Source organism: Nuphar pumila, chromosome 5 (genome assembly GCF_984573655.1).
Source record: "Nuphar pumila chromosome 5, dmNupPumi1.hap1.1, whole genome shotgun sequence".
Taxonomy (NCBI): domain Eukaryota; kingdom Viridiplantae; phylum Streptophyta; class Magnoliopsida; order Nymphaeales; family Nymphaeaceae; genus Nuphar; species Nuphar pumila.
This window is the reverse complement of record NC_143253.1, coordinates 125,668,302-125,692,472: the sequence shown is the minus strand read 5'-3', so window position 1 is coordinate 125,692,472 and position 24,171 is coordinate 125,668,302. Positions and strand designations below refer to the sequence as shown.

Below are 24,171 nucleotides of genomic sequence, written 5' to 3'. Positions count from 1 at the left end.
TTCAAATATAGTCTGGCTTTTCATTATGGAGCTTCCTTATGTTTGCATTAATGTTTTTCCACTTTTCTAACGTAACACTAAGGGGCCGTTTGCTTGTCACGGAATAGGGTGCCGCGGCACCCCTTCTGTAGATTCTTCTGCCACAGAAAATGAATCGGACCCTCCCCCCGATGGGAAATATTTCGGCAGAAAAAAGGGGCCCAGCGTGTAAATGACACACCCGTTGAGGCATTTTCACGATGCCATGTTTGTTTTGGCATTGTAGGCTCTGCAGAAACACACGTCCGTCGATGCGTTTCCACGGAAAACCCATATTTTCCGTGACACGCAAATGCCCCCCAAGTTTGCCACCAGTTAATGCCATGTTTTAACCTGAAAAAACTGTAAAAAAGAAAACGATGAAGATGTGAGAGCGAACCTGTTAATCCCTTGCTTTTAATCGTGAACAATGGTAAAAAAGAAAAGGGATAGAGATGGGGTTGAAACAGGAATTGAATAGGAATATGCTACTCCTGTTCCGCCGAGTCCACACCGTACCTAACAAGCAGCATCGACTCAGAACCTCTTTTAATGTGGTCAGATAAGGATTGTACAAGACTGTAAAAAAGTATGTAGATTTTTCACTTGCCATTATTCCCAAAGAAAAAGAAGACAAATGAGAAAATTTACTAAAAAGAAAAAGGCAGAAGACTATGTTGGTCTGGCTTTTATTTTTTTATCTTTTTACTTTTTTTTTTAATGACTGCTTTGGCTTGCTTTCTCTAAACTTTCATTTGATCTTAGGTAACGTCCCTCTCCGTAATTATGACACCCATCTGACGAATGTTACCGTGATCTTACTCATACAAAGGGTGAGGAAAGCGATGTATCACACTTCCGGCTGGTCATCTTTCCACTGTTTTATCTTCCTTTAACTTTGTTCTTAGATTAACACCCACAAAGTAATCATCTCAACATGAATCCCCGAGTCTTGACTCAATTATAAGTACCACTCACCCGGAATAGGCTTTTTTTTTGTTTTTATTTAGCATGGAGAAACCACCGCTGCGGTTTGGACATTCGAGAGGTGTCACATTGACTGTGGACTCAAGTCAGTGTCCGCTGTGTAGAACTCTACCGACAGGAATAATTACCATTTGGCAAGAGACTGTTGGTTAATATCTACCTTACAAGAAAGAAATGACAAACCATATTCCAACGGTTTAGCATCTAATATGGCATAAAATCTTCAGTAAAGTTACAAAAAACAACGTTGTGATTTTCAATAGAATTCAAAGAAGATTTGGGAACAGTTTTTACAGTTTTGAACTCAATTCTTTCATCACTGTCTCTATTGCTTTCTTTCTTTCAAACTCCAGCTCATCTCATGAGAGAATGGTAGCCATTCTTCTGCATCCAAGTAGGTTGTATGGTCTGAGCAGAGAATCCTGATGATGCTGCGGGGTTTGTGAAGAGTTGGGAGGAATTAGTCCAGCTGGAGCTCTTGCTAGGCTGCTGCTTCCCCCACCCTGTCTGCCTTTCCTTTTTACCGGCAGATGTGGCCAATGAGAGCCCTCCGATAGCCGGTCCTTCCGAATTCAGGTACTGAATCTGAAAGTTGGATCAAATGGTTAAGGAACGTTCAATTCTGAAGAATTCAATTGCAATTTAGTTGAAAGGAGGGGAGGAACCCCATACTGACATGATATGATTCGGGGAGAAGAGAATTGTGGTTCAGTTGCTGCTGAACTATGTGAACCATGGAGGGTGAGGGTGCTGCCAAAGTCTCGACACTTTGTTTGAGGAATCCGATTTTTGTTAGCTCGTTTGGTCTTAGTGTGAATTGAGGCAGCAGTGGTGTATGGTTGAGGAGCATTTGCCCAGTGCCGGAGAACTCGACAGGTTGAGGAAGGAGACTGTCATGCTTAGCTCGGCATTCCTCTGGCAGATTTGTTATCCTATCCATCTGATTGACACAAGAAAGAATGAATTCATCATATAATCCCATAAGCAACTCCCTTTTGGCTATGTCGGTTTAATGGATTGAGAAGAAACCAAACAGACAATTAAGCACGAAATTACTTGGAAATAGATTGTGCACTCATTTATGTATACCTTTGACTTTACATTTACACTAGTTCTCCAATCTGTCTGGGATGGTATTGGAGTTGAATACAGACCGCCCAATCGATCAACATCCATTGATGCAAACTCCTCTCTTTTTGAACTTGAATTCCCCAAACACAAATCTAGGTTGTACTCGAGATCCCCACCACCTATAAAGGTCAGAGAATGACTCAAATCACATCAACAAGATCATTTAAGAAAAACACAATTTCTTCTTATCCTGCTGCTTACTCGTAGATGTAAGATCGTTCTCATAAATTCTAGGATCGAAATTGGTCACTGCATCTTTTCCATTACACTTAATTGCCGCTCTGTCATAAGCCCTGCATACTCATCAATTACAAATAAGTTTTACAATTGACCAATTTTCCAACATGGTAATCCTCTAAATTAGAAAAACTCAACCACTAATTTTATTAGAACTATTAAATGACTATTCATATATACATACCTTGCTGCTTCCACTTCAGTATCAAAAAGGCCCAAGTACACATACCTATTGCAACCATGGAGAGAAGTTAAAAACAAAGCAAGGAGAGGTGTAGAAGAAGAACAACAATTAACAATAAAAACTGGTTGCAAATGCATACTTCTTCCCCAAGAACTGACCCATCCTAGCCTCCCATCTACCACATTTGTGCAATGTAACCCCTCTATACTTGGAGCTTCCCCTAGGGAAACCAGCACTTTGTCGACGAAGAGCGTGAACGAATTCTTCTTTAGTTAAGTTGCTCATCTGCATTGAACACCCAATTCGATAAAAAAATCAAAGCAACAAACATCACAAAGTTTTATCCAAAAACCACAAGGAGAAAAAAAAGCCCTTTTTCTCTCAATTTACCTGCTTCAAGTCATCCTCATAATCATCCAAACTGAAGTTGATATCCGCCTCCACTCCTCTAAATTTGATGGCAGCCCTATCATACGCCCTGGAGGGAAGACATCCAAACCACACCAAGCTCAACCAAAATTGATCACATCTAAACAACACAAGGCTTCCTTTGAAAACCATGACAAGCAAAATTAACAAGCAAATAAGGAAAAGGGCATCAATTGTAATACCGTGCAGCAGCATGAGCCGTGTCAAATCCACCTATATCGGAGAGATACCAAGATCAGCTTAAAATATCTTCTACAGAATTCATTAACAAACTCTAAATCTAGTATTCTCTCTCTCTCTCTCTCTCTCTCTCTCTCTCAAGAACCATTGTTGCTTATCTTTCTTCTCTCTTATACGTACCTAGATACAGTTGTTTGCCACAATCCCTGCATCAAACACCACCAAAAAAAAGCCCCATCAATATCCACACACACACACACACACACACAGAGAGAGAGAGAGAGAGAGAGAGAGAGAGAGAGAGAGAGAGAGAGAGAGAGAGAGAGAGAGAGAGAGAGAGAGTACCATATGTGAGATTCCCACCGGCCGGTTCGCCGGTAGAATGTGACCCCGCGATACTGCGAGCTTCGGGACCGAGGACCCCTCCGGCTTTTCTTGATGGGCTGCGACGCATCGGATGGCTTGCCCAAGCCGGGCTTGTCCGATTGGCAGAACTTCACGCCGACCCAGTGAGCCCTCGGGAGAAAGGTGCCACCATCGCCGGCGACGTCGGGTACCTCCCCGTCCTTCCCCACCGGAAAAAATTGCCTCGTAATGGCGCAGGCACTGGCGGTGCCCTCGCTCTCCGACGAGCAATTCTCGTCGTCCGGCCGCCCTGCCACCGAGAAGCCGAAAATCCGGCCGCTCATTCTCCTCCTCCTCCTCCTCCTCCCGTCCTCCTGCTCCACGTCCACCACCACCTCCCCTTCGCCGCAGCCGGCCGCCGTGCCCCTCTCCTCGTCGGAACCCTCTATCACCACCGCCGAGGAGCTCGAATTCTCGTTCGAGTCGCTGCTTTGGGTCGCCGACTTCACGCCTTTACCTTTCTCCCCTCGTCCCCCACCGGAGAACGCATCTGTTCTCTCTTCCGGCGAGTCGTTGAGATCCCACATCTCTCTCTCACTAAAAATCAGAGACACCCCCAAAAGGACCGCCAGCGCCGGATTTTAGAAAGATCTTTTCAGCCTATCCCACAATTCCTGGCCGTTCGATCTCAAAATCCGACTCCCCACAAGCCCAAATGATGACAGGGGCCAGAGGGAAGCAGCAACAAAAGCAGAGAGATGCTTGCAAAAATGTAAATGGTTTTATACCAATTACACGAACTCTCTCTCTCTCTCTCTCTCTCTCTCTCTCTCTCTCTCTCTATAAATATATCAAGTGTGAACGCTCCCCTGCCTTTCCTAATCTTTAAATGTTCTTCCTATTGGGATGCCGGCCGGCCGTCTCCGGCGAGGTCAGTCCGCAGGGAAATGGCAGGCATGTGCACTATTACTACAAATGTACACACTTTAAATAATCAAAGATCTCCACTTTCTATAATAAAACGGGCGTGGAAGCACCTTTGGTTGTAATATTACAGGTCATGTACTCATGTCATGGTTTTGGGGACCCAAGTTTTTTTTTTTTTACGAAATCGCCTCACTGTGTAGCGAAGGAGACAAAGGTGTATTTTGGTCATTTGGGAGCCTGAGGGCATTTCTGTCAATATGTTGTCGTGACTCGTGAGGGGGTGTGTGTGACTTATGAACCGTGAAAGCTTTCCACAAAAGTGGAATCCTAGAAGCGTACGAGGGGGAAGAGCCGTGTGGACCAATGGGAAGCCAGGATGGACGGTGTGTGAAATTATTAGTATTTTTTTTTTATTCTTTTTTAGTGGTGGGGCCAGTGGGTTTGGTTCCCACGTGGGGGTTTGGGACGGGAGGTTGACACGTCACCTCGCAAGCCATTCAATCCTCCGTGGTGCGAAACCCTGCCAATAATAGGGGTGGCCCCCAACCGTAGATTCCATCCACAACAGGAAAGGGGAGGCCCTTACTGTACTAATACTCTATGCCCTAAATAAAACTCACCTCTCTCTCTCTCTGCACTAAGACTTTATGCCCTAAAGAAAACTCACCTCTCTCTCTCTCTCTCTCTAATTTGTCATACATGATATGATTAAGGGGCTCCTTCTTGGTGAAACTGTTAATTAGTACATGCCCATGAATGATGGTCTAAAGGTTAGGGCCCGTCAAAAAATATTGCCCGTATTTTATATTTACAAATTTTTTTTTTTAGTGATCAAGGAAAACCCTCACTGAAAAGTGAGAACTGGATCACTTAATAAGCCCGCCTCCTATGAAGTAAAACTCCGGGTTGAAAACACAGCGACCCAGCTTTACATGCACCAACCTTGATAAAGCAACAGCAGCCCTCATGCACCAGTGGGATTCATTCTTGGGCCTTGATCTGCTTGTCAGTTTATGCAAGGATCTGAACTTTGCTAGACCATTGTTCTTGTGCATAGACCATAATCAAAGCTGGTTAGCTATCCCATGAGAGTCAAAAGATGGAAGACACAAGTAGCTTTTAGACTACCATGCATGGCCCACCAAAGTCTTCCTTGAGAGAGAGAGAGAGAGAGAGATTGGTCTGTCTTCCCTGCTTTGCTTTGAGTATGTTCTCAAACAACTTTTAAAAATCATAGTTACCGTTGTCTTGATTTATCTTGCAGATGTGTTTACCATCATTTACTTAATAGAAAACATGCTTTGGATCTATAGATAGTTTGCCTGAAGGGGCTTGACCTAATTAGCTAGGTTTTACCTAACCAAGCTAGTCTAGATCTATTTTAACTAGGTTTCTCCAAGGGGACATGACCAAGCTCCTTCTTGGTTCAAATGGTTTTTTTTTCTTTTTCAATTTATCCTCGTAAAATTTGAGGTCTCTGCGAGATGGAATTGTTTCGATGGCAAGGCTAGACTCTTTATTGTATATTTTTGCTACAGCATGGACCATTCACTTTTTAATTATTTAAAAAAAAAAAGCCTTAACATTGGAGAATTTACATATGGACACCTAATTATTGGGAGTGTACATTTAGCTTCCTCAATTTTCAACTATTTAAGATAAACGACTACCTTTTTAAGAAATTGTGCATATGACTGCCTATGTTGCATTTACCCTTAACTGTAGCATGGGGGTCAACGAGTCTGGTTTACCTGGACCAAACCCTATAGGGTCCAGGTATGGTGACAAATAAGAAGACCCGATTAAGACCTGGGTCTAAAACTGAAGGTCTGATTAATACATGGACCCGGGTATATAGTTTGTGAAATTTATATAAGACCCGAGCCCGACCTGAGTTCTGATTAAGACCTTAAAATTTTCAATGTAAAAAAGATAAAAAATATTATTTTACTGGTTCATGTAGTTTTTATCGGGTCCGGGTATGGTTTCTCTTATAGTTAGTCCCGATAAGATACGGGTCCAGACCCAATACCATACCCAAAAAACTGGTCCGAGTCTGGTTTCACCTGACAGAACCAAATCCGACCCGTTGATACCCCTAACTATAGCTGCAGAAAGTGGGGGGGGGGGGGTTAAAAAGTGAAATTTAATGAAAGAAAAACACCCGCTCTGGTTGCCAGAGTGGCAATGGGCCTGGGGAGAAGGTGCTAGCCCCTTCGTCCAAGGTTCAATTTTGTGCGGGTGCCTTTAATTAACAAGTGAGCCCCATAAGGAATTGGGTGTTGGTGAGCCCACCTGGAGTTTTCTCACATGAGAGCGGACCCACTTCTCAGCGAGGGTTCCTCATCATTAAAAAATAATGAAAGAAAATGATTAAAAAATGTCATTTTAAAGAGTTAGCTACACCTAACAGTGACTTGGGCCATCGTTTACGCAACTTCTTGAAAGGATAGGCATTTGTCTTAAACGTTTAGAAACTTAGTTGGCTGAACAATATTCTGCCACATATTAGGCACTAAACTGTAGATTACCCTAAGAAATATTTCATCCAATAGTTGCTCTCCACCAAATAAACTATAAGAATCACATTTGTAAAGTTTCATTCCTAAAGCATGTAATTAAAACATCAAAAATTAATATGATCCACACAAAGTCCATATTCCAATTGTATAGGGAAGACCAATTACTATACACACACACACACACACATATATATATATATATATATATATATATATATATATATATATATATATATATATATATATGTGTGTGTGTGTGTGTTAATGCCTGAGTTATAGAACTATTGAACTGAAAAAATCATAGAATTAAAGACTTAATCAGCATGGTTTGTTTGCTAAGGGCCAAACCATGGATGCTATGATCTCAATCCAAAAATCAAAGAGAGAGAGAGAGACTTAAAACACGATAATGTCATTAATTTTTCTGTGTTGGTAAATGTTATAAGCAAGTAGACGAGTGAGTACTGGTTGGCTTGTACTAGTAAAAAGGGTCGCTTTCACATAGTCGTCAAAGCCACAAGGGACATAATATTAATTAATACCACATCCATGCGCACTTTCGATACATATTTTTATTAACAATATTTTGTATTTTAAAGTATTTAGAACACTGTAGTACTACGTGAGGGATCTCAAATATAAAAAGTAGATGTGACCTATTGATCGTGGATAGCCATCTACTCATGGTTCACATGTTTCAATCTCTTTCTTTGGGACAGGTCAATACGGGCATTCAAAGCATCATCTACCAACGAGTGGTATCCCACATGGTAAGCAGGGTCCTGTATCAAGATAAAGGCCCAAGATCGAATCCCTCCCTCACATGAGGCGGCTGTTGTTTTGGTAGGGTCAGCCTAACCCCACCCCAGCTTGCTTATCAAAATAAAATAAAAATATGGCATCATCAAATGATGCCATCTTAGCATCAAAATAATACTCAGGTTGGGTTTGGTTGTATTTTTGAAAAGTAAAAATATTGTTTAAAAGAGATTCATTTTCAAAATCTTATTTTTTGAGAATTTGTGCCAATTCATTTTTGACAAAGCTTGTATTTAGGATTATGCTAAAAAAGGTTTTATGTTTGATGGTACTATTAAAAATGAACTACAAAGTGCAACTCATTTGCAAAGGTTCAATTTCTCACAGGTTACAATTTTATATTTGGTTGAGACCTGATGTGATTCTGCATCATTCTTAAAAGAGCAATCAAACATGCCCTCAATGTAAAGTTTACGGGCATTCTCTTAGGGCACGGTTGAATTGCCAGCTGCAGGATGTACCAAGCACGCCCCTAGACAGCTTTGTTCTCCCATGCAAACACTGGATGCCCGAAAACAATATTGGTACATTCGTAGGACACTTATTTGGTGTCTGCCACTACTCCAGTGGAACAGTGGCATACCTCCAACAAAAACAATTTTTTTTTTTTTTGGGGGGGGGGGGGTGGACAGGGATGAACAGTGCATCCTGTCCTGTTGGCGGACGTGTGTAGACGAGCGTTATGTCCACAAGCATTTACAATTCAAACACACCTTTACATGGCATTGAAGTACTTTTGAGGTTTAAAGGTTAACCTTCTTCTATATGCCAGCTCTCTCTCGCTCTCGTGTGTAATGTGTATATATAGAGAATAGTGCAAGCGACAATAAAATTAGATATAAAGTATGTGTGAATGAGAATATTTATTTTTTTTGTATTTTTTATAAATCTGACCATACAGTTGTGACACTTGTGATTTGGATGTTTGATTTTATAAGAATTGACTTTTGGATTATCCTATTTTGGCACATGATTAAAGTTTTTATAAGGTTTGAAAATCAACTATTTAAATTTTTTATAAGTATTAGAAGTTCAAGAAAACATATTTTTTCATAAAAAAAAACATGATTCTAGTTTGCTTTTGTTAAAGGCAAGCTGGGGTTAGGCAGACCCCTACCAATTAAACAACTATACCATTGGGTTTGAACCAACAACGTTCCAACACAAGGTGACGTTCCGTAGCTGCTCCTACATACAAGCGGAGGCCCCATTGGTAACATGATCCAAGTTTTGTTTCATAGCAAAATGGACAATGTCAAAAACATGAGAATGGTCAGATTTACAAAAAAACATACCAAAAAATGCTCCATTTTACATATAAATCCTGGAAATTTGGTTTTGAAATGTTTTTTCATGTTTTCCCTAAAATCTGACTATATGAATGTGTTAGGCACGATTGATTTTATTAGAATTGGCTGTCAAACCATTCAATTACATTACATGAGTAGGCATTTTGAGGGGCTTGTAAACACAAGGGTCTACATTTTGCACTACAAGAAAAAATGCTAATTAGCGACGGAAATTTGCGACGGATTTTTTCCATCGCAAATTTGCGATGGATTACCGAGCGAATACTATTTGCCGTTAACATTTGAAATATTTGCAAAATTAGCGACAGAAATATTTTCGTCGCAAATTCCCTCTCTAATTAGCGATGGATTAGCGACAACATTTTTTCGTCGCCAAAACACTACAAAAAATTATAATTAGCGACGAAATTAGTGAGGGAATTTTTCCGTCCCTAATCCGTCGCTAATTAGCGACGAATTAGAGACGGAAAAATTCTCTCGCTAATTCCGTCGCTAATTTTCGATTTAAAACCGTCTCGCCTGAGGCCCAAAATTTCTCCTCCCCCCGTTTAAAAATTTTCTTCCCTCTGTTTTTCCACCACAGAATATTAAACCGATTCAGAAAGATTTTCAATAAATGGGTGAAGTGCCACCAATTTAGGCCGACCAACGTCTTCTCGCCTTCTCGCCTGGAAGGCCATCTTGGTTTTACATTATCAGAAAAAATGGCGGGAGGAAGAAAAAGAGAAGGGACTCACCGGAGAACCTATTCCGGCCAGGATCCGGTCAACGGCCTCCGTCCCTCGCAATGACGGCCTCTCCATCTCCGGCGTGAGCTCCACCGTTCTTGGGAACGCGAGCCTCTTCGCGGCCGTCTGATTTGAGCTTCTCTGGCAAGAAGACCGCTCCGAGATTGACGGTGCACCTCAGGGATTCCTTCAGAGACAGCCAGATCGCGTGCATCGTCTCTTTCTCCCTCTCCTCCCGACCAACCCTAGTTCTCATCCAAACAGGAACTTGTCCCTCCCGTTCTTCCTTCGCGTGCTTCCTCGACGGGAAATCGAGAACTCGTACACCCTGCCCGCAGACTGGGAAACGTAAAGAAGAGCAAAGAACTCAGCCCCGATTCGATTTAAACCATCCTCACCTTCTCCCGCTGTGAATGGCTCACTGCGGAAGAGCGTCCCGACGCCGGAATGCGCCGGTTCTGTGCAAAAAAATTTGCTCCTTGCCGGAGAACGCGCCGGCAGCGAGCAATTTTTTTTAATTTTTTTTTTAAAAATTTAACGACGGATTAGCGACGGATATTATCCATCACTAATTTAAAATAGCGAAGGACTCACGATGGATAATATTTGTCGCAAATTAGCAATGAAATTAGCGGCAGATAAGTTCTGACACTACTTAGCGTCGAAAAATTCGCGATGAAAGTTATTCATTGCTAATCTGACGCTAATCCGTCGCTAAACAGTTTAGCGTCGGATTAGCGATGGATTTAGGTCGTCGCTAATCCACAAGTTTCTTGTAGTGTTGTGAAAATATTTAAGCCTCAAAAACTCTTATTTATTCATTGAAAAAGCATGATCCAACTGTTGATTGTAACAAATGGACCATGCTCAACACATTTGCATAGTCATATTTGCAAAAATTAGTGAGGGAAATGTCCAATTTATACCCAATTTGCATTTTGCATAATATATATATATATATATTCTCATGAACTAAATTACATGTAAGTCACAATGTGTAGCCCTTGAATAGTTTTATCTCTTAAACACGTTAATTAAACAATTCAAGAAACATATTTATAGACAGTTTTTGCTATTTCAAAACATGTAAATGTGTTTATCTTTTTTTATTTACTAAACATTATGCTTTAAAGTGAATTAATTTAACCAAAAAATTTAATTTATTCTTCATCAATATTTAGTGCGCATGATGTGAACCCTTGAATCTTGTTGACTTAAAACACTTCTAAACATGAAAAGTACATCATCTAAAATATGTTTCCTACCAAGTATATTATTTGAATACTTCTATAAGTTCAGATTAAGCAAATATTTATGCACATGATGGTTTAGGACACATACACATACTAAAATTGACTCAATGGTAGTTTGGTAGAGGTCTTTCCATTTGTGAAATTGTAGCAAACTAATGTAAGACCGTTAATAATTTTCTTTTTATTGGGAGTCCATGTAGGAACTTTTATGCACTGATGCAGAATTGTAGCGAGAGTAAAGTTGTTATTATGCTTGAAATCGCGAGGGATTTTTATACTTTCAACCCTTTGTACAAGTTTGAATGCTTAGTAACCGTTACTTTATGTGAATGCTTGTATGATTCATTATATTTGTACCGTACACTTTTTACTGCATTTATACTTGTAAAGATTTTAAGTTTTGGGACGCACCTTTGAGAAAAATTCCTTCATCCCTCAAGAAACATTGTCTCTTGCATTTGAGTATTGTGACTGTTAGTCACCTTATGGCTACGTGGCTTTACAGTCCCAGCTTCCTTTTATAGATGTTGAGCCTTTATTATCCTATTTTTTAGTGATTAAAGGAATGACATTCTTGGATATCTTACCTTAAACCCACTAAGATGTAAAGTAACTTCTTTCATTTGATGGTATCTCACAGAAGAATGTGTTAAGAGGGCTGTTTTTTGGATAATGCATATAATTAAATCCTTGTTTTTGTTTCATCCAAAGCTAGGGGTCTCTAAAGCAATGAAACCTGCATCTTGAAAAGCACGTGAAAATGCTAAATAAATAGATCTAACACTAATCAAAGGAATCCGATCCCATTATTTCATGGGTTCCATCATACATTCAAACCTAGTCATCCAATCAAAGGATAGATAGTTCTGCTGAATGGTATTTGATGGCTAGGATTGAATGTATGATGAAACCCATCCTATTTCAAATGATGAGATCCGTTTTTGATTGGTCGATATTACCATTCTAATTGCCACTCGCATTGAACCCTTCTGTGTGCGAAGCAATAGTCCGTGTGTGTGTATGTGTGTGTGTGTGTGTGTGAGAGAGAGAGAGAGAGCCAAAAGTAATTCAACATTACCACCCATGAAGATCAAAAAAATGTTGAACCCATGAACTAAACAAGAGCAAAAGCTAAAACAAATAAAAGAAAGCAGAAGAGAAAAGAACATCAGACAGATAAAACGGGCTCACGTCGGAGTCGCTTGCCCAGATTGTGGCAAAAGAGAGGTAGCGTCAGCAGGAGGGAGTGGAAGATCACTAAGATGCATACGCAATATCGCATAAACATCTACCAAGATTTTATGCACCAGGTTTTGAATGTTAACCGGAATTTGACGAAAATGAACATCATTTCGCGCCATCCAAACAAACCACCAAGAAGTAACTACATGTAAGCATGGATACAATCACATCAAACATTGCAATACATCGAAATAATTCATATCAAACAAATGTCAAACATGTATCTGCAGCAAACACACTTCAATATCCCACTAACTACTACCATGCCTAGCATGGACTCCGTACTTCAAAAATAAGAACACTTCCATATTCATACATTAAAATCATGCTCAGCATGATCTTCGAACTCCAACAAAGCAGTCCTAGATATCAACAACTAAGTGAGTGTGTGAACAATAAAGTGTTACATTCAATAAATTAAATAACATGTGATGCGCTTGCATCACTTACTCACCACGGGTATTTACCTGATTTGCATTGTTTTTGTCACTTACTTACCACGGGTGGCGGGGCACAAGCGAGTTTCGTTGAGAAATCTGCAAAAAACACTATGTTAAAATGAATATTGAAGCTAATTAGGGAAACACAAACACTTATGCAATGCAAAAAATAACTAAACTGATAATGATATATCTAATGATGAAATGCGATGAAATAAAGTGTGCAAGTAATGTATTGCAATGAATATTGAAGCTAATTAGGGAAACACAAACACTTATGCAAAGGAAGCAAAAAGACTAAACAGAACTTTTACAAGAATGAAAAACTAAAAGATTAACAAAAATTAACAGAACAAGAAATGCAGACAAGGAATTATCTAAACATGAAATGCAATGATGAAAAGCAAACACAGAAAAATGAAACAAGAAAATAACGAGAAAAACACAATTGGAAATTGAAATACAGGAAAACAGAAAAATGAACTTGTAAAAAAATTCAGGAAAATAAAATTTGAATGAAATAGACATAAAAAAATCAGATAAAAGCATGAAACATAAAAATGGACAAACAAAATTTTGAATGAAAGAAAAGAAAACAGGTAAAAATTAAAAACAGGAAATTAGAACCAGAAATTAAAAACAGGAACAATTAGCAACAGAAAAAAAAACTAAAAACTATACCTAATGTAAACAGTAAAGCAAACAGAAAATTACGGAAAATTCAGAAAAGAAAAACAGGTAATGCAATGCTGAAAAAGAAAGCAAACATGAACCGACTCAATTGAAAAGCAACAAATTCAACAATGATAAAAAAAATAAAAAATTGGCATCAAACAAGACATAAAATGAAAATCAGATTTATGCTAAAGATGAAAATAGGAATTGGAATAGTTCGAGAATTAGGAAACACAAATCTATTACGATGACTGAATCATAATGCAGAAACACTGAATTAAAAACAAATAGAGACAATTGAATGTAAACTAAAAGTGTAATGCAGAAAAAAAACACAAGAAATAAAAAAAAACATGAAATTGACGTCTGTAAAACAAGAAAAATTAACAATGAACAACAACAATCGACAAACAATGAAAATAAAAACTCAGATCTATGAACCGATTAAAAAAATTTGTACATGCTTAAGACGGGAAACAGAGAAACAAATGCTAATTCCATCTATTGTTTTTTTCTTTTTTTTTATTTCTCTTGTTTTTGTTTTTTATTTATTTTGTTTTATACAGAATTAATGGAAGAAGAAGAAAATGCAGATGAGGAATCGGAGAAAGAAGAAGAAGAAGAAGAAGAAGAATGAAGATGACTTACCGTACCGAAAATGATTACCTACGCATCGCCGGGCGGTGGCGGGAGGCTGACGGGGAGCGGCGGCTGGCGAGCGGTGGACGGCTGGCGAGCGGCGGTTGGCGAGCGCTGGACAGGGGGCGGCGACTGGCGAGCTGCGGCGGCTGGGCGGTGGTGAGAGCCGACGGGCGGCGGGAGGGAGAGGGCGGCAAGCGGGAGCAAGACAGCGAAACAGGAAAAAGAGAAAGTGGGATGAGATTAGGGATTTACGCGACATTTAGCGACGGAATTATTTTGTCGCTAAGCCGTCGTAAATCAAAATACCAAAACAGCGACGGAATATAGTCTGTCGCTACGCCCTCGCTAATTAGCGACGGATTAGCGACGACAGAGTTCCCTCTCTAAATCCATCGCTAAAATGGTGTTCTTGTAATAAGAATTAACGACAAAAAATTAATAATTTTCTCTAAATCCATCGCTAAAATGGTGTTCTCTAAATCCATCGCTAATTTGCGACGGAAAAAATCCGTCGCAAATTTCTGTCGCTAATTAATAATTTTCTTGTAGTGCATGTTTTGAATGTTAACCGGAATTTGACGAAAATGAGCATCATTTCGCGCCATCCAAACAAACCACCAAGAAGTAAGCAACCACGTTTGCCAGACGAACCTCCACCTCTTGCTGTGCTTAATACAAACCGGCCCCAAGATCAGATCTAGCGCAAAGGACTCCTCCTTAACAAATACTTCTGGATGCCTCCATGTCCTGCTAAAGAGATCCACAAATATTGGGCAAGACCAGAACAAGTGAAACATAGATTCTTTTGCAGCTTGACAAAGCACGCACCAACTCGGGAACTGAATGCCCCACTTCTTTAAATTACTGTGGGTCTGGATCCTATCGTGCAAAATTAACTAAGCCAGGACTCGAGAACGGGGAGAAGGACCCTTCGCCCCAAGCACATCCTCGGGCAACCAATCAGCCCCTGGGGGGAGCAACGATCTATAGACTTTTTTTGTGAGGAACTCTCCGCTTGGCACCAACGCCCACTGCAACCACTAACCAAGATTTTCGAAGTCCTCAAAATGGTCTCTAAAGAAGGCTAAAGCTCTCAACCACGATTTACGTAAGTGCGAGAGCACCAATCCTCGGGTTCCCAGACGAACCAGGATAAGAGCAGGAGCCCCATATTTAACAAGAAGCAAACTAGCACAAGGGTTATCCGGTTGGTGGGCCAACCAACATTGCTTGGCGAAAAGAACAATGCTTCTCAGTCTGGGAGGAGGAATGCCTAAACCAGTCATACGTCGATGTAAGACTACCGAACGCCAACCAATCAAGTGATGCTTACCCTTGAGTTGACACCCAGACCAAAGAAAACCTGCCAACAAGCATGTCAGCTGAGAGAGAGAGAGAGAGAGTTGGAGTTAAAGACGAAGACAAGGCATTGAAGTTCCCTCAAGATCCGGACGAGCCCAGCACGATTGAAAGTGGGCTATTTGGTCCTCCCCTTTGTGTGGATGAGGAATTTGCATGTCAAGCTTCTAAAAAAAAAAAAGATTGTTGTACTGCCCTCCTCTCCTTTCCATTGACCCTTGGCTGGGCATCTGTCTGTACAATCCCACGAGCCCACTAGGCTCCACCACCTCTCTTGGGCCCCCCTCATCCTCTTCCCTCCACCGTCCAGTTATTTATCGTATTTAAGATACTGTCACGTGGGCTACTAGAATATGTTAACTGAAAATATGTGAACAGGACTATGAAACACCGAAATTTTCATGTTTTTTTTTGTTTTTTCTCTTAAATTTCACGAACGGTCTAGATGTTTGATTTTATAGGAATTAATTTTTGGATCATCCGACTACGATATACAAGAAGGATTTTTTAAGATTTAAAAATCAACAGTGCTGAATTTTTGTAAATATTCAAGCATTTAAAAATTATATTTTTCATCACAGATACATGATCCAACAGTCTATTCCTAGCAAATGAACCAACGGACTGGATTTGCAACAAAAAAAAATTGTCAAAAATGTCTAGTATTCACATATTTTCAGTTAACATATTCTAGTGGGTCACATAGTCCAGATTTCAAAACGTGGGTCATGTGTGTGAGAGAAAACAATAGCAAACCTATTAGTCTAACCATCCTTTCCTACCTACCTAGAAGAGATCATGTTGGAACTCAGCAAGTAAGGCATCTTCTCAAATGAACCATGAATAAACTACCTCTCCAGTTCTCCACGAATCGGGAGATAAAAGGGTAACGCATGATTCTGTTCCGAGTGATTTCCCCACTTTTGAATATTTAGATAATCTAGGTATGCGATGTATTTTTTTTTAAAAGGCAAGCTGAGATTAGGCAGACCCCACCAGTTATTCATAGTACCATTGGGTTTTGAACCTGCAACATCCCGCCACAAGGGGACGTCCACCGACAGCTCCTGCCAATCACGTGGTGCACCCGTTGGCGACCATTGTGTTTTTTTCTTCCTCAAGAAGAAAGATATTAAAAACTACAGCAATGGGGAATCTTGATTCCATCTCCAGATAATAATCTATAGTAATTCATAATTCAGGGGAGTCTTGTCACTATTTATAGAGAGAGCAAGAGAGAAAATTAATAATGTGTAGCTTTAAGATCGTACTTTAAAACACATCTTTGCATGCATGTGTTTTTGTTTGATCTTAACCTAAACCTGATGCTTTATTGATTAGAAAACATGTATTAGTTTAAATAGTTTTATCTTTAGATATGTGTTTATCTCAACAAAAAAAAAATGTTTATAGTAAAATATATGATTAACTAAAAATCATGAATTGTTGTTAAATTTATTCATTCCAAAGTACGTTTTTTAGTAAATAATCAATGACAAAACACATCTATATGTTTGGATTAAATAAAAAAAAACTTATACAAGTACGTTTTTAAACGATGACTCCAGCAATCTAGCTACACACATGTATATAATGGCTAGAATTCTAACCTGAGCCCACAGTTAAAATGTTTAAAACAACAAGTTATCTCCAATATTTTTCCTGTGAGATTTTGAAATTTTTTATTAATCTCTAGTTTTTTTGAAAAAAACATTGGCTAAAAATAAATTAAATATTTTTTAATAAAATATGGGGCGACGGAATAAAAAATTTAGAAAAAAAATATGGGTTTAAGGTCTTGTATAAAATTGAAACTTTTAAATAAAATCATTTAAAACTTCAAAATATGGGTTTAATTTACACTCCCGACTTTCTTGAGACCTTTCCCATTCTCAACACATTTAAAGCTTTTAATTTCTAAGATAGATTTTAGATAACCATTTTCTATTGTCAACACTTTCCAAAGTTGTCGTGTTGAGAAACTCGTTTTATGTTTTGGGTGGATGAGACAAACTTTTATTATTATTATTAAAGTGAGAGAGATAGAGACTAATTAAAAGTTAGATTTAATGAGAATTTATTCACTAGAAAAAAAAGTTGTTCAATGCATTTTAAATGAAGTTAAAGCAATGGTCTTTTTTTTTTTTTTTAAATATTGCGATAAAATTGTAAATATTATGATTAAAACAAGATATTTAGTTTTTGTCAACCGTAAGATAATATATTTTTTTACAATATTTTAAAAATACCACCGATATTTTTATCATTATGTTTGAATCATTTATTATTGAGCCTTTTGTACCGCAATCTATGACAAAATTCTTTCACATTTACCGTGGTGAGGACCCCCAAACCATCCAATCACTAGCATAATATTTTATGCTCAGAGGTACGTACAGCACTAGGGTTTGTTCTTGGAGTTTCAGATAATCTGTTTTTATATTGAGCAAGCACAGGAAACACCCCACCCCCCTTCACAGTTCCTCTTTTTGTTGTGTTTTTAATGTGTTGGGTTGGCCTTCAAGGCTGGCAGTAGCAGTTAAGGAAACCACAAGGATGGAAAGATCCAAACAAGGTACTGTCGGCACAATATATAGGACCCTGCTTGTGACAATGCACCTCACAGCTCTCTAAACCTCCAAAAAGGAGGACCGTACATCCATCTTACCCCAGCCCAGGGGGGAAGGCTAACCTAACCCTGGTAATTTGATATGTTCAACTCAAGGGGAGCCACAATAATACAGAGAATGGCTCTTTGCATTTAAGAAAGCTGAAGTGTCACTATATATCTGTCCCCCTTAGTGCTCTCCAAAGGCCAAGTTGTGGTTGACTCAGTGGAGCAAGAGAGTTGCATACGTTATAGTGGTAGGGCCCAGTGTGACAAATACTGCGAGATTTTACGAAAATCTTGCGCGAGAAATTGCCTGAAAGTTTAAAACGGCAATTTCTCGCAAGATTTTCAAAATATCATGAGATTTATGAAAAAAAAACATAAATACCACGATTTAAACACGATATTTATGTTTTAAATGACTATTTATCGCAAAAAAAATCATGTATTTTTTTAAAATAATTTTTATTAATATTTTCTTATAAAAAATAAATTTTATCAAAAAATGCATGATCTATGGAATTTTTTCAATTTCGCGCAAGTTTTTTAAAAACAAGAAATTGCCGAAAAAAATGTTTGTCACTATGGTAGCTAGGGCCTCCTTATGAATATTGAGATAGGTAGGCCCACATCCTGTTTTTTTTTTTTTTGACCCCTAAAAGAACAACAACCGATCTTGAGCCTACAGCTCGACACAAGACCCCTCTTGATACCACCTCGGTGGTACATCCTGTGTTTCTTTAACCCTCCCAACCAATCTTTAAAACCAGCTCATGAATCATGTGATGCCTAACTTTACGCGGTATGCGCCCTCCTACCTTACAACAACGGATGCCCTTCCTTAAAATTGTGGTCGTCTCATGTCAAGTGACAAACTATTGTTGCTACTAGTTAAGCCAGTCAGGGTGAAGCTCGACCCATTAACCAACCGGGTCAGGCCCGGGTCCAATACAAAGTCCACCGACCACTACCCGTTTTACTCGTGAGCCTAATTTGGGTCGAGCTGGGCTGGGCCAGGGCTCGACCCAGGCCAGGCCAGGTTACAAATTATCTTATATCCGTATGTCCCACATTCATTTCCTTCAATGCATAAGGTTTTTCAGTAGCTCCAAAGAAGTTTGGCGCAGTGGGATGGGGGCTTAGGGGGTTAGGCAGGAGGTTTAGCTAGGTTCAAATCCCATGTGGCGCCCATGAAGTTTTACACTGCCACGACAAGGATCATAATAAGTACGTCAGTCCGGGCTAGCTAGCTAGCTACGTCTCTCATCTTGGGGATGGTTTCTCCGTGTGAATATATAAAAAAAAAAGTTTTAAAGTAAAAAAAATACCAAAAAAATAATTGAAATTCAAGATAAATCTAATTTTTAAAACACACCACGAGAAAATCCCAAAACCAGCTTTTTAGAAGTCGTGAATTCAATGACCAGTTCGTGACACGTGGATTTTTTTTTTTTTTTTTAAAGAGGTGAGGGAGGGGGAAACATGAGAGTCGTGTACCTAGACGGACGGCATTTATTTGTTTATGATAGGAACAACTACAGTATGGCCCTTAATATAGAACAAGCCAAATAACACTTACATTCTGCTCATCTTCACATGGCAATGACATGATTCATGCCATACGGAAAGCAACAAGCATGGACAAAAAGCTTTCAATGTGTCGTATGTACTTTTGGCTCCAAGCGGTTGGTTTGATTTATTGGACTTTCTGGTATAAAAAAAAAAGAAAGAAGTTTAACCCCCCCTCCTCAAAGCAGTGTAATATACAGAATTTCTTTTTTTTTAATCCTGTCATCTGTTTTAGATGAGGACACCACAAGAAATCATTAATGTCAAAGGCAGACCATCTAAAGGGGCTAAATTGGTTGATATAGGTCTGTGGACCGGATAACTTTCAAGGATATGAAAGCTAACATATTTTTTAAGAAAGTAGTACTTGGGGGTTTAGTGTTGTCAATATACAAGAAGTCTACCATCTTTTTCAGCCAAGAAATCGATCTTAATTAAAGATGGGGATATTTTGGGTCAATTTTGAATGCTAAAACAAGTACCAATATGATTAGTGAGATTCTTTTGAATATAAAAGGTGCAACATAACTTGTATAAGTAACTAATTAGAAAAAAAAAAGGGCCACACTAGAATCAAACACCTAAATATCTGTCTCCATAATTTCTTGCAAATATTCACTTCTTTAATACACTTAATATTACATTAACCAAAAACCAATTTGGCATTTGCATAAACCACTTTCATGCATTGTTTTTCAACCGGTACGTGTTAAAGTTAATCTTTTTTTTCTCTTTCTGACACCTGAAATACATGTTCTGTCTCTTCAATACAACTTTCTGCAAGTTCGATTCTACCAGAGAAAACCGATGTATGTCTAGTTTAAGAAATTTCTCATAAGTTATTTCTTTTGTGATCTCGTTGTGAGGCGGGATCGGTTTTTGCCTCGTCTCATGGATGACAGTCACCCTCATGCATGATATCAATCATTCATGCCCTTTCGCATAACTAAAATAGTCTATGTCATATGCATGACTTAATCTTACATGCTCTTATACATGTACATGCCATAACCATATTTACTTTCATGCATGATCTTATCATGTCATGATTTATTCTACACGCATTCTTACAAAAAACTATTTATGTCAATGTGTTTGAGATATCATTATTATTTTATTTTTAAAAATAAAATCTCAAACAAGGTGAGAAGCATTACGATGAATATGCATTTTACTTTTTAGAACAATTCATTACCAATTGAGACAACTTACTTTCATCAAAAAGCTTCAAATTTTAAGTCACAATTATTTACACTCTTTTTCATCATGAGTTATTTTAGAATCTTCAAGAAATCATTTTCAATTTGTGAATTTTATCATATTCACACAAATTTTTAAGAAGTTGTTTCCAATTTGTGAATCCTATCACATTCACACGATTTTTTAAAAAATTATTTCCAATTGTCACATTCACATAAATTTTCAAGAAATTATTTCTATTTACATAAATTTTCAATAAGTCATTTTCAACTATCACATTCACATGAATTTTCAAAAAATTATTTCCAATTTGCAAATCCTATCATATTCACATGAATTTTTAAGAAACCGTTTTCAATTTGTGAATCCTATCACATTCACATGAATTTTCAAGAAATCATTTCCAATTGTCAAATTCACGTGAATTCCCAAGAAATCGTTTCAATTCATACGAATTTTTTAGGAAGTCATTTTCAACTATCACATTCACATGAATTGTCAAGAAATCGTTTACAATTTGTGTATCTTATCACATTCACATGAATTTTCAAGACTTCCTTATTATTAAGGAATATGATAATCTCTTAAGTATGGTTTGCTTAGGGAAAAATACAATTCGTGGGATGCTTAAAATTTTCAAGAGTGATAACTTCATTAAAACACATACTTTTACGATTGATCATGGTTTTTGAAATGAGAAAATACCAAAAGTTTATTTGTTTCATGATAAAAATCTAAACAAGATATTTTTTACCTTTTAGTTGGCAACATGAAGAAATTGGGAAATAATTTTAGCACCATTAGCAAACATGTATTGGTGAAGTTGTGGTCAATGAACCCCAGCAGTTATGGCAAAAGTTCATCTGTTGGTACACCTATAAATAATTCAACAAATATCTGTTCTGAGCAATGACTTCCGTTTTGGGGGGTGAGAGGCCCAAAACCTTGAAGCCATGGGAGAGTGGAAATATCAGAAAGTTGGTGGGGAGTCATGTTCTAAAAGGTCTCCCTTATCTTGGATGGAACCTACAACAATATTCCAGATATAGTAAAATAATATCTTATTGCAGTTCTCGGGATGGAACATGTTCCCGCAGCTGCCTTTAGGCGAATCATATAATCCGTTTCAAATTGGTGCACACTTTTCCTAAAGTTGGATGAATCATTGGCTCACCTTTACTTGAGGAGGACATCCCATACACCATCCCACTAGTTAAAAAGGGAGGCTTTTCTCTTAGGACACTGCCTTTTAATCCAGGTGATCGGTGTCTTAGATTTTGGGAACACTACAAGTGGTCATCATGTTTCAGGAAACTAAGATATCCAATCTCCTATGGCGGGTACGAACCCTGAACCAGAGCCCACTTGCTTTTCTCTTAGGACACTGACTTTTAATCCAGGTGATCGGTGTCTTAGATTTTGGGAACACTACAAGTGGTCACCATGTTTCAGGAAACTAAGATATCCAATCTCCTATGGCGGGTACAAACCCTGAACCAGAGCCCACTTGTTTTGCATATGGAACTCCTTCAAACAGGCAACTCATTTTTTGCCCCAATACCTTATGTACCGGTCACATGCTTCAAAATACAAATTTTTTTTTTGAAAGGTAAGCTGGGGTTAGGTAGACTCCTACCAGATATCTCTTAAGCCTTATGTGGCAGAGGGATTCGAACCTGGGCCTTCAGCTTGGCACAAGACCCTGCTTACCATATGGGATACCACCTCGGTGATACATGCTTCAAAATACTTGTTTATATATAGGGTTAATATTGGCTACTAATGAAGGTACATAACTAATGAGATAGAAATCATAGGTGAAAGTCTACTCAATCTAACCATATAGATGTGTTCAGCATGGATTGTTTGCTAAGGATCAAGACTTGGATCATGATTTTCTGATGTAAAAATGTGATCTTTTGAGTTATGAAATTTTGAAACATTATGGGCCATTGATTTTTGGACCCCTTTAAAAACCTAATTACTTTTTATAATCACATTATTCAAAACAAACCACGTAGATCAAATCCGTAACATTTGATCTACAAAAAATTGGAAATTTTTGAAGAAAAAAAGTGATTTCTATTCATTACTTTCGTACATTCATTAGTAGCCTATATATATATATATATATATATATATATATATATATATATATATATATATATATATATATATATAGAGAGAGAGAGAGAGAGAGAGAGAGAGAGAGACCCTAAAATGTCTCATCTTCTAAACCATCTTTAACAGCTTAATAAGGCATAGGCATAATTAAGCGTTGGATTAATTTCAAGTTATATATGTATTCTATATAATTTACTTATTATAAAACATACTTTAGATTATTTACTTTTCATGTTTAGAAGTGTTTTTAAAGCAATAAAAAAACAATGGCTCAACGTCACACAAACTTAATGAAGAAATTGAATTTTCTGGTTAAATAGATTCAATCTAAAGCAAAATCTTTAGTAAAAATAAACAATGGTAATTTCATCTGGAAATTTAAATTAATCAAAGAGGACCTGTAACTGTGTTTTTTTAAGTGTTTAGAACATTTAGGAGATAAAAACTGTTTAGGAACCTCTCTCTCTGCCACTAGAATATAAGAATTAGAGTCTGAACTGAGATTTTCGTGGCACTTTTTGTTTTTCTCTTAAATCTGAACGTCCCAATGGGATATACATGCTTGGTTTTAAACGGAGCAGTTCCCGAATCATAAACGAATTGATGGCATAAGTAGGATTTTTTTAAAGCTTAAAAATATTTGGCTCAAAAAAATTTTTTTTTGATAGGCAAGCTAGGGTTAGGTAGACCCCTACCAGAGATCTCTTAAGCCCCATGTGGTAGGGATTGGAACCTGGGACTTCAGCTTCGCACAGGACCCGGCATACCACATGGGATACCACCCCGGTGGTTTGGCTCAAATTTTTTGTGAAAAGTCAAGCACCCAAAAACCTTTTTATACTAAAGACCTGCATGTCTCTAGTGCCCAACATGCACATCATTTCTAATTGGATAGTACAGTGGGATTGCATCAAATCTCTTAAGGGTATGTGGGCAACACGAAGTGGTGCTAATTAAGCAGCCCTAGTTTTTGTATGATTCATTATGCAACTAAAACAAGAAAATATGTATTACACACTTGGACCTCACTAAGTCTTCAATATGCAAGAGATTTTATAACTCGCCCATTATGAGGATTTATGCCTGTGTTTGTGTTTGTACACATTGCCTTGGCTAAGGAACCGACCTAAAGAATCCACCAACGTAAGACACCTGCCAAAGTTACAATGAGCAATAGTGGTCACTCTTAAGTGGGAACGGCAAAGGTAAAGGGCATTTATTTTTGTGTGGTTAGGCTAA

General features: G+C 38.2%; 1 protein-coding gene across 1 annotated transcript; it reads right to left on the bottom strand.

Annotated features, from left to right (window-relative positions):
- Positions 1-1,192: 1,192 nt before the first annotated feature.
- LOC149838568 (APETALA2-like protein 5) lies at positions 1,193-4,517 on the bottom strand. Its single transcript, XM_090006666.1, has 10 exons — positions 3,512-4,517; positions 3,347-3,372; positions 3,169-3,199; positions 2,948-3,035; positions 2,697-2,842; positions 2,558-2,602; positions 2,338-2,429; positions 2,095-2,255; positions 1,682-1,945; positions 1,193-1,590 (listed from the first exon to the last, which is right to left on the bottom strand). The coding sequence occupies exons 1-10, from the start codon at positions 4,096-4,098 to the stop codon at positions 1,360-1,362; spliced, it is 1,671 nt and encodes a 556-aa protein (XP_089862792.1). The 5' UTR covers positions 4,099-4,517; the 3' UTR covers positions 1,193-1,359.
- Between the last annotated feature and the right edge of the window lie 19,654 nt (positions 4,518-24,171).

Coding starts and splice junctions, on each gene's coding strand:
- LOC149838568 (XM_090006666.1), bottom strand. CDS start 4,098: ATGTGGGATCTCAACGACTCGCCGGAAGAGAGAACAGATGCGTTCTCC. Junction 3,373..3,511: donor CGGTGGGAATCTCACATATG/GTACTCTCTCTC, acceptor TGTTTGATGCAG/GGATTGTGGCAAACAACTGT. Junction 1,946..2,094: donor GTGTAAATGTAAAGTCAAAG/GTATACATAAAT, acceptor TGTGTCAATCAG/ATGGATAGGATAACAAATCT.